General features: G+C 37.8%; 1 protein-coding gene across 8 annotated transcripts in view; it reads right to left on the reverse strand.

Moving 5' to 3' along the window:
- The window catches only part of EYA1 (EYA transcriptional coactivator and phosphatase 1), an 83150-nt gene extending 76269 nt beyond the window's left edge, over positions 1 to 6881 (reverse strand). For 3 of the 8 annotated variants that reach the window (XM_009695440.1, XM_009695441.1, XM_009695439.1), the window contains exon 1: positions 5219 to 5342. In XM_009695440.1, the coding sequence (XP_009693742.1) occupies positions 5219 to 5342 (124 nt within the window). Of the gene's footprint in view, positions 1 to 796; positions 812 to 3370; positions 3440 to 5203; positions 5347 to 6837 lie in introns of those variants that run through there. The other 5 variants (XM_009695443.1, XM_009695442.1, XM_009695446.1 and 2 more) reach the window with 3 other exon arrangements.
- Between the last annotated feature and the right edge of the window lie 5149 nt (positions 6882 to 12030).

Here is a 12030-nt window from a genome sequence, read left to right on the forward strand (position 1 = left end):
GGGAAGAAAAGATAGTCCAAGTCAGCCCCTTGTCTTCACATAAACGGGTAGTGATGTGTAGCTGATTTTTATCCTCCAGAAGTGGCAACAGGTTAAAGATTATTACTAGTCCCTACAGACCCCCAGGTTGCTTTTGCCAGTCTGGGGCCTGGGACCACTGCAGTCTTTGCCTCCGGCCACACAACAGTCCTCTTGTGCTCTTCTGGGGCTGAGTAAAGAAGTCAGCACCAATAGTTCTTGATACTAACACCCTACTGAAATACAAATATTAGATTTACCTTTACTGTGCTATTATTTCAGGATGTCTAAATATGGAGGTATCCCTGCATCAATTACAAGTTTCATACCATCAAGCTCTTCATCACAAACACGTCTAGAAACTTCAGCATACATAATTGGCAGAAACTCCAGAAATGAGCAATTAAAAGAACCCAAGCATCCCCCAAAGGAGGATCATTTTGCCTGACTGCCATCACCTACCACAACTTAGCACCTCAAAGGGCATTCATAAAAATTACTATTAACTGCTAAAAATTATGAATAACTTATACAAAATTAAAAATCATTCACTGCCAATGTGCAGGCATGATTGCAATACTTAAAGACTATTTTGAGTGCTACAAAATATTGTTAGAATTGCAATGAACATTCAACATACAATTTACTTACAGAAATCTACATCATGTGCCATAAGAATGACCAGCTCATACCCCCTCTATGGATTTCAACATCTTGCTCCACCATTCCTTCAGAAAATAATGAAAACAACTTTTTCTCCATTCTATAATATTGCAACTTGGCAGCAAACATACTACACAGCACTGCCTTTTGAAACCCAGAAGATGGATTTACGTTCACCAGACTTAAAACAACCTTTCTAAATAGCCTTAGAGAGAGTCACGTAGTGGGGAGCTTTGACTGTCTTTGTGTGGGATCTCATTCTCATGCTGCAGCAGGTACTTAAAGAGTGAGAACTGTTTTTTTCCCAAAGGAATTTTGATGTCCAACTCCCTTTGAAGCCTCCCTTCCCATTTATCTTTGAAAATTTGATCTTCAATTTGTTACCCATTTTTCCTTTCCACTTGATATGAAAATGTCTTCTCTTCCTTCCAAACATTCAAAAATGAGGGCAGAAGCAGCTCCATATTCCTAACATGAATGAAGTGTAGTCGCTTGGAAAACCACAGCTCCTTCTCCCAGTCTTCATCTATTCTTTCCCGTTCTAGTTGCATAAATCATGATGGGCCTCAGGCTTCTGTTTCTCACTGTATGTCATCCATCGGAACTGATTTATATTCTTTAGATGAAACTAAAGATCACTGTAGGGAGAAACTGGATGCAATTGTCCACTATGGAAAACAGCTTTGCTACTCCTTTCAAATTTATTGATTACTCGCAGCCCTTCCCCTCTAAAATATGTCTACCAAAGTGGGCATTGCGATTGGAATAGCCACTAGCTGTCTGACACAACTTAAAAAATGACAGTTTTATTCGGTTCTGTTGTTATTGTTTCTTTAAATCCTTCAGTACCAATCCACCACAGCAATTCACTGACAAAGGAAGATTTGAGATAAGGCATAACTATGAACATTTTGATCCCTACTTCAATTATCTTTCTTTTTTTTCAACAGTTTTTCTTAGGCAAGTCATATAGGGCCAAATTTTTAACAGTGTCCAGTGTCCGCTGTTCCCTACAACAGAGAGTATTTTGTGGAAAAACAATAAAGAGAGTACGGAAAACTCAAATACTGCACTATTTATACCAGCACCACCTTGGCATGCCAGGAGTGATTTTTCTGAGTGCCTTTAGCCAGACATTTCAGTGTTACTCCTCTGCATTTGATCATGGGAAATTTCTGACTGGTCAAGGTCTATAATTTCCCTGTTACTTCCCCATCACTGGTTTGAAGACCATGCTGCCTGACGCAGAGAAATTGAAGGAAAAACCCAAATACCAGTAGAGAATGACTTCTTATTAGCTATGATTTTTTTAAAATCAAGATGTTAAGGTAACGTTACTTTTCACCTCACCACACATACATCCAGAGCTATGAAGACTGTCTCATGATCTGCTACAAACTTAAAAGGATAGTGTTTGTTCTACAGAAATCGCTACAGTCTAAAAGAACCCCATAGAGGAATTGCTGTCTGAGACAAGAAGTAGTAAATCTGACTTACTTAAAAATGTTTAGATAGAAGGAAAGCAGTCACACAAAACTCCCTGGATTTCTTCAGCTGCAGTCCTCAGTCAGCACTACCTGGTCAGTTCTGCACTACCGTAATTTTGCTCTACCAAAGTGAAATTAAGCACACAAAGAGTTGTTATGTAAAAGCTGCATGCAGAGATTAAACTCAGACTCAATCACACAACTAAATCCCCATTCAGTGCTTTGAAAATTTACCACTAAGTGTGAAGCTAAAAATATTAGCTAACAACAGTGAGCTATCTTTCAACCACATCCTCTTGTAGAACAACATCAATAGGAGACAAGTCTGAAAATATGCCTTAGAGGAATTGATGAACATTTGTTTGAAACAGGGCCATTTCACTTTGGGACAGGTTTGGTTTTTTTTTCTTCTTCCTTTTTTTTTTTTAACCCCCCCTCATCTAGTGAACATATCCTGCACTTCGGGGTATGGAAACCTGCTGAAATCACATCCCTAGTCAAATCAAATTTAACATATCTTTACAAGATATTTATAATGTGCAAATACCTAGAGGCACTGTTTCTCGTTCACATGAAGGTCCCTTACGCCAGAAAAGGAGGTATCTTTCATGTTAGTATATTTTTCATATTTATATTTAACACATGAAGGTTCAGCTACCCCCATCTCCACTCCATGCGCAACAAGCAAGCAAAGCACACTGCAGCGTTTTAAGAAAGGTGTTTGGCAAGCCCTTACAACTGCATCCTTACAAGCCGTCACTTGTGTCTCAGCAGGATTCTGCCTCAAAAATCTCAGAAAAAATAATTTTACTTCATCCTTCATTAAAAAAAAAAAGAAACCCTTGCTTCATTCATCCTATTTTTTCTTCAACCTGTTTAGCAGCTCAAAGAACCCAAACCAAACATTTTCTCAAGATAAAACAGATTAACAGTAAAAATTCCACCTTCAGATTCTTAGGCATCTGCTTCGCTCACAAATTTTGCCTCTTGGCACACATCTAATTCAGAAATAAATTATTCTATTAAGTTTCTTTCACAAACTTTTCCTTATTTGTCACTTAAGAGCAATCAGAGACAGGAGTTTTCAATTTAGAAAGTTTAGACCAGAATCGCCAAGCGCAAGCTATTTCTCGGGACGCTTTCTGGATAACACTGGAAAACGCATGCCGAGTGCCCACGCCTGCTGTGCCCACCGCAGCCACCCAAACCTGCGGGGCTCTGTGTACGAGGACTCAGCAACCAGTCTGCAGTGCTGAGGAGGGTCATGTCACCTGAGGGAAAATGGCAAACAAAAGAAAACCGTTTGGCTTTGTCTCAAGAAGGTAAACATGTATTGCAAGTTATAGCTTTCCGGATAGACTTCACCCAAAATTAACAAGCCTGAAGTTTAAAATTCTAGTGTTAGATAAATAAGTTAGCATGGTTTCATTTACTTTCTTCAATAAACTCTGATACCTACCTAAAAGGTGGGATATTATTTCCAAAATTATTTGCTACCTGCGGTCAGTAGATACAACACATAGCTCATTTCCCGACAAAGAAATATTAAGCACCCCATTTTTCAGAGTGCATGCCTGCACACAACTACTTAGAACAAAAAGTTGAGCCAGCTGGTGAGTGTCTTTCAGTGTTTCAAGGAACACTCCCTATTTTTGTGCTACTAAAGAATCTTCAAGTTACATAGAACGTACAAAAGCTGGTGAAGTTTACAGCAAAGACTTTCACGAGCTAAAGGAATTTTAATTTGAAAGGGACAAGCAATTTCACCCTGTACCAAAACTGGTATACACCTGATAATATGATATAAAAATATAATAATATACTTGGGTATTTAAAAGGAAGAAGACTCATCTGTGGACATGAACTATTTTTCTGCTTAAACGACATTACACGTTAAGCACTTTATTTATTCTTTAAAAAACTACTCTTTTTTTTTTTTTCCAAATGGCTTAAAATTTGATTGCAGCAAAAAGTAAATTATACACAACTCTGGCACAAATGCCTGTTAATCTGATAACCCACAAAGCCTCCCCACTACAGAGGAGTCCAATTAGAACAAATAACAGAGATGTTTGGGGAATTGAGGGGGGATGACATCTGTTTGATTGACATCTGCCTTTCCTGGAAGAATGCAATGCATGTCCATAATCCTAAACAGTCTGACAGCACTAATATGACCCAGTTCTTAGGAAAAAAAGGCATATCTTTGCTACAACAGTTGTTTAATTATACATTTATGCTGAAAAGTAATATTGAAGCTGCGTGACTCTCTTTTCTAGTAATGCATTAAAATCTCTGTTCATATAGCTAGCCAAATGTCAAGTACGATCTTTCCTACTATTGCCACAGAAATGTTACAGGAAAGAGTATTTTTTTGCTGCTTATTATATAAACCCTTCTGTGTTTCATTATACATATTGTTATATATATTTTTTATATATTATTGGCAAAGCTGTTAGGTTGTTCTGCTGTTAGTATTCTACTGAGAACAAACATAACTTATCAACTGCCTGGCTGCTTCTCGAAAAATAGGTATCAGTTTACTCCATTGAATTACTACACCTGTTTGAATTTTGGCCACTCCATCAGAGCAGCAAGCTAGCCTGAGGAAATTTCAACACTCAGTTTTATTAGCCTACTTGACAAAACTTTCATAGCCTTAGGAGCTTGCAAAAAGCGAGAACATAAAGAAATACCGAAACAGTGAAGAAGACTGAAAGGTTGCGTTTTGTAGCATGACAATTGTAAACACCTCTTTTTTTTCTCATCACTAAACTACCCTTTCAGATTTTTTGGACTTTTTTTTTTTTTAAGCTCTGCACATATTACCTGCTCAATCCATTCAAACTCCGTGAAAGGAACATAAACCTGGAATGAAAGCTATTGCTGAAACCTGGTAATAGTAACTACTGATAAACATTGAACATCGGCTCTACACACCATATTACCCAAACACAGAACACCTAAAATAGTAAAACATTTTCTCTATATAGCTTACTGACTGCAAGAACACCAATGCAACAAGGAGAAAAAACAAAATGGTGGCTCACCTTCTGTGCCATTGGGTGTCATGGAATTATTACTTATATGGGAGTTATCAAGTTTTGGACCACTGGGGGATTCACTACTACCACTTAGTCGGCTATGTGGGCTGGCTAGATCCTGCATTTCCATAGACCTGAAAACAAGATGCAACTAGTTTTAGTGACATATTCAACGTGGATTACAGAGGAACTACCTATTATGAGACGCAGCCTTCTATTAATCAAAATCACGAAAACACTTAGTAAAAATGAACAGCTTCTCCCAACTTGATCTTTTCTAGTGCTAAACTCTTTTTGTAGCCCCACACACATGATCGACCAGCTACTGTAACTATTTTTGCATCTTCTAACAGAATAAAATTTAGATACAAAGTATTGTACTTTAAACATTCAGGCCACCTTGTATTTTTAAGATACGTACAAAGACAGAATCACCAATATATGAGGACATATATTCTCTTAACAACAAATTAACACTCTGCTTTTTCAAGATTTACCACTTAGTGGCAATATAATGGGCCTCCAAACAAATAAAACACTTGAAGCAATTGTGGAAACCTATCATCTACTGACAGGGAATGAGATATTCCTGATGCATGTGTTTACTCTGGCAAACTACTTAATTGTTCCTCTGTTTCCGTCGAAACAAATGCAGCATTAAAACATTATTACGTCTGCTCACTTGTTTGCTTTGTGGATTACATAAAGCGTGCCCAATTGAAAAGGGATATGACCAACATACAGAGAATCCATATAGGTGTTAGTATGCCTTAACACTCTGCTGTAACTCAGCAGCTGTCGCTTCGTCAAAATAAGAAGAGACCAATTCTGATTCAAAGCAAAAATTAAAGATTTATACAGCACACAAGCAGCTGGATCTTTCCGATTTGCCTTTTTAATAGCCTTATATAAAAAGTCCAACATCCATCACCACCATGACATATCCCTTGGTTGATATTGGGAAAGCTTACGATTGAAGTGCCCCATCCTTCTGTTTCTCTATACCTAAAAATTCTGGTAATGTTATTTGATGTGCTCAGTCTAAGTAATTGCTCCCAGTAGAAATTTCATAGGTTACTGTGCTCCCAAGGCATTTGAACCAGTAATTTTTAAGTTTAAAAGAAATGCTTAGGTTCTTTTAAAGACTATTAAAATTATATAAAAAATTCCTCCCCCAGTAATGGTATAAATATCCTTAAGACTAAGTGTCATTTCAGCTACAAAGTCTTCACATTTTAACTGAGATTTCATCAGCCGTTCCAAACACAAATCCCTCTTTTTATATTTCATTACCTAATGCAATCTACACAGAAAGAAGGGTGATATGGCAGAGAGTCTGAAAAGCCAGTATCTAATATACATTACTAAACCAATCGACACATAAAGAAGGCTGATATCGCAAAGAGTCTGAAAAGCCAGTATCTAATAAAACAATTTAACAAAAAAGTGTATGTGCTTGTGGTTTACAGACTTGGTTGCAAGCATGTAAAAGCAACTCTCCAGCACTTACTCATTTGCTTAATGTGGAAAACAAGCATAAATACTTATCACCTAAAGTTAAAAAAAAAAAAAAAAAAAGAATAAAAGGCTTGCAGAAAACCAGCAGTTTTCAATCAACTCCTTACCTGCAGCTTGAGGAAACAGCAACATCTGAACTGGTTTGGGACTTCTGCACCTGTAAACCAGGGAAACAAACAGAAGCCTCTATTACTCCACTTTACTACAAGGCCTTAATTTAAAGAAAGGATATCACCGCGGATGACAATTCTGTCCTTTAAACCCAAAAGGAGAGGAGGAGGGTGCGGTGTCCCTGAAAGGCATATTGTCTTTAAGTTGAAGGCTCAACTGTTGTTTCCCCGGCAGGTCTCTCTCCCTCCTCCCCGCGCCGGGGGACGGCGGCCAAGTGACAGGATAGTGATTCATCATCAGGGGCCCGTGACAGCTGCAGAGGGGCTCACTCCTCCCACGGCATGGCATTGCCGTGCACCCCCATGAAGGGCAGTGAGAGTCGCTCCAGCCCTGAGCCCCCCAGCATCCCGCACCCTAGTCTTGCCTCTTGTTATTGCCAGCTGAGTTCTCCCTCCCTCCCATCCCCTTAACTCTTGACAGCTTCTTGCCCTCATCACACTGGCTTTCTTCTTTCTCTGCTCCTCGACATCCTTCCTCCCTGCCTGAGCAACGGGGAACCCACCAGTCAGTTCACCTCAAAGGTGAGGAGGTGAAGCAAGCCGGAGAGGTTGACGCTATTTTTTTTTTTGGGGGGGGGGGGGGGGCAAACAAAGGGGGGGGGGACCGGGGGAACACAACAAGGGGGTAGGTCTACCTATGGTCAAGATGTTCAATATATGACCAACAGTATTACACAACCACCTCCAACCGGGCGAATTAAAATAAAAACCGCACAAAGTCTTATTCATAAAAATTCCGGTCGCTAATGAGATTTCTGATAAAATGACTTAAAAGAACACTTCTGGCTAAATAAATAGGAGGAAGCTGTAGCATTTACCTCTGAGGTCAGTCATCAAGACAAGGAATCTGGTTCCACTGGGAAGCCCAGCAATAATTTTCCAGTTTAATAAAACAACTCAGGTGAGTAATACATTTTCATATCCTATTAGAAAAACACCATTGCTTTGCTAACAGACTCTTCTGTGCAGTCAGTAACGATTGTCAGCAGGTCATCAAATTCAGGTGGAGATACGCTGCTACACAGTTAGCTTAAAAGCACACAAAAGCTTCTCCGGGCAAGGTATATATCCTCTTAATGTCTGCATTGAGAATCCTTCATGTGCATCTCCATTCAACCTGAACTGACATCTCTTAAATGATCACAGAGCAAAGACAAGAGAGATGAGGCATTTTAAGTGCCATAAAAATCATCCAAGCAAATCCTGCTTATGTGTCTGTAGGGTTTTTTTTGTTGTTGTTATTTTTAATCACAGGCAGAATTACTACTAGCAAGAGTAAACAACTGCTAGGGGCAGGCAGGCAATGCAGAACGCTACAAATGATGTCAAGAAGCATGCAATAATACATGCTGAAAAACATCAATCTTTTTATAACTCAGTAAAGTACTGCATAATGTGCTTTTCAATACATCGTCGCATGCCAAATCAAACTCGATGAGCAGATACATTCAAAACTGTGCATTTTGTTTTAAAGATTTTTTTTGGCAGTTCTTTACCCCAGAAACTGCAACAGAGTGCCTTAGGATATGTTTCTGCTGTTACTTCTAAACACCTGGAAAAAATTATAGGTGAGAACTAAGTTTGCTTACAGAGCTATCTTCACTCCCTCTTGCACAGGATCCTTTAAAACATATCTTTTATAACAGAAGAAATGTCCTTTTTCAAATAGACGTTTTAATTAATGGAAATTTTCCGAAGTGCCCTACAGTATTATTCATACTTCACTAAACTCTAATATATATTTAATCCGCACTATTTTATTTACCCAAATAAAAAAAAAATCATAACTCCTGTACACTTACAAATATATATATACACACACATGCATGTGTCTGTATAGTGAGAGAGATTTCATTTACGGATTCATGGGAGAGAGCAATGAAAAAATAATACAGCTCATTCAAAGTGAATTAAATATATACCTTATATGTCCTCTAACACTCTATGATTTGTGAAAGTTCATATCCACAATCTTCATTTTCATTAGACATATTTTAGATATATTCCTTTGTGTCTCAAGGATTATTTAAACCATGTGTGGCACGTTACCATATTTAAAAATGACTCTTTAATCAAAATAACTTTAAAACAACTAATCCTCACTTAGGCTGGTCAGCTGAATCCACAGAGTGGTCCAGGAAAAATAAATCTACTCTCAAGAATGCGAATGCAGACAACAATTAGACACAGATGTGAGTGAAATTAGTTACAGTTTACAAAATGCTACACTTCACATGCTTTCAGTTTTTTATGTGTAGTACAAAATTACAACGTAGTAAGGAACCACACTTATGACAACCAGTTCATAGAACAAAAACATTTCTGGGTGGCGTGTGCTTGCTCTCATACATTCTCCTATTTTGCCAACAGATTTCTGGATAATTGAAGTTCTGCAACGTAACTCACATATCAAACAAAAAGTGGAAAAAAAAAAATGCAACAGCCTTACCCGGCTAGCCAAAGGGGCACATTAAAAAAAAAAAAAAAAAAAAAAAAAGATACACACATTCTCCTTAATACCTCAAAAATATTACTCTGTATAATTTGATTTTTGCAAGTACCGTTCACATCTTTCTCCTCAATATGTATTGCAGATTTGGGCACTACATAGTACGTGGCGAGAAAAAAAGGACAATGATAGCAAAGCTATTTAAAATTCATCCATTTAAGAATCTTAAATCAGTAACATCAAATTCTGATTAGTTAATGAGGTCTTTTAAGTTTGCCTTTTTTCTAATTAAATTTATAATTCTTCACAGATGTAGGTTTTGTTGACGTTCAATTTGTCTCTCTCATTTTGTTAAACCTCACATAGTACTCCACCAATCCATTGAATAGCCACATTAAATCTGTTAATACCATGCTCTTCAACCCCAGAAATTATTTCCAGAAGGCAAACTTGCTTTGAGAGATCATCAAACAAGACTTAAGGTACACATTTTATCACATTTTCCCTACCACAGAGCTCAGGATGCGGAGGAAAATTCATGACTTTTGCACTGTTTATTATACTTCGCTAAATTACAAATCAAAAGCATCTGACAGAAGATCATGTATGAAGCCAAAAAGTTAATAATGTTCTGTGAAAAGTAAACTGTAAATGGGAAGGGAATCTAAATTTCAGCAGCACAGAGCAAATAAAATGTAGGTACTTGTCTAAATTACAGGTTTTCCACAGTATTTTTGCTCGCTAGGAGCAATTTTTTTTTTTTTAATGACTATAATTTAAAACATTTTTCCAGCTGAAAATAAATTTTCTAGGTGAAAATAAGAAGTTAACCCAGAAAACCGTAGCCAGCACACGCGCTTTCTCTTAAAACACAGTTCTACTTTAAAAAAGCAAATTTCAAAGACAATGGCAGTTTTCAAATCAGAGTGTTCCTCCTCAGGGGAAAAAAAAAAAAAAATCTGTCATTTTTAGCAAGGGGTGGAGGGAGGGAGAAAAGAGGACTTTTCCTCAAAGGCACTCTTTGCCTCCTTAAAAGCACTATGCAATCAATATCTACAGGCATAATGGCTTCGATGGCCAAAACGTTACAAAAGTAAAATGCAGATTGGCTACAAAACGGCACCTTGCTGGCCACACATGAACCTTGGTAATACTTTCACTCTTGCAATAATCACATCGCTGGGCTCTAAGTGAAAAGGTAGGGCTTCTCCACTAGATACTCACATCAAAGACAAACTGCACTTATTAAAGCAGGAGCAGGTAATTACAGTTATTTAATTTTTAATTACTAGTTTAAATTCTTCTAAAAGTGCTATCCTGTGTGCGCATTTCCTTTGCTTATGAATGCAATGTTTTGAAACCCCAACACTTTCTTCCCTTTAAGAAAGCAGTACTACAATGTGACAATGTTCCTATTATGACCAGTCATTTAAGAATATCTTTCTGCTTTTCCAAGATTTTTTTGGCTCCCGAGAAATATTTCGTACTTATTGCAATTCAAACAAAATGATTACTCATTCTTTTTTTTTTTTTCCCTCTGCTCTCCATAGGCAAAGCATGACTCAAGCTGTCTATCACTGCACAGAATTGCTGAGAGGGGACGGCTGCTCATCTCCAGATCCTACCAGGCCTTGGGAATACTCCGACAGCAGTGAGATGCTTGGCTAAATACTGCGTGTCGTGGGTTCGGGAGCAACATGGAAAACAGCGCGTGTGCACATGTGTTTATATCCATAAAAGTATACCACGTGTATACACACACATATATATGTACCAATACATATACACATTACTAATTTATTTTACACACCAAACCAGCAGTCTGGCAGATGCTTTGCAAACCGTCTCAGTATGGGATGGAAAAGAACAGTCTTTATACACGGTATCTAACATTAAAAACTTCCAATCATACACTACACAACATTTCCACTTCTTATCCCAAATATCTATGTCGTCATTTTAAAATTTACACAAACTGCACGAAATAGTCTCCTTTTCTTTTTTCCTGAAAACTTTCTCTCTTCTGCTTGCCTCACTTTTAAATGTTTGCTTACCAAAAATAAAATAAAATAAAATAAAATAAATCACCAAAACCCAACCACCTTCTAAGAAACACTTTTAAATGCACTAACACTTTTACTTTTCCAGAATAAACCTTTCGCTGCAAAGGGCAGTCCTCCCTCTTGTTGGTGTTTGTTAGAAACACCGAGAGAAATACAGACCTGGGAGTGTTTTGTGGGTCTCACTTGCTCAAAAGCAAGATGTAAATTTAATGAGACTTCAAAAGGTCTTTAACTTCCTCGTTCTAAGATCATCCTTCTAAATAAGCTACCTAAAATGTCAATAAACGTCAAATATTTCAGTTGCGTGGATGTTTATTCTGTCATCTTGAAAAGTTCTCCTGTGGGGATCTGTGTGTTTTCCTTGGTGTTTGCAAAATTTAAACAACTTAAGCAAAAGGATTTCCTGCTTCAGAAAGCGCTGTCAAAATCTCTGTCAGGCATTCCTCCGTCCAATTTTTTTTTTTAATATATATTATTTTTCTCACGCTCTCGCGTCTTTTTCAGAAAGGTCTACGGGTTTCCTATATTCCGTGCCTATTTTTCCCTCCCATTTAACATCTCACCCTCACGTTTTCTCCCTACCCGCTGAGCCGTCAGCACTCCAGGAAATCAAACAGG

This window comes from Cariama cristata, unplaced genomic scaffold (genome assembly GCF_000690535.1).
Source record: "Cariama cristata isolate BGI_N322 unplaced genomic scaffold, ASM69053v1 scaffold39392, whole genome shotgun sequence".
NCBI classification, from domain to species: Eukaryota; Metazoa; Chordata; class Aves; order Cariamiformes; family Cariamidae; genus Cariama; species Cariama cristata.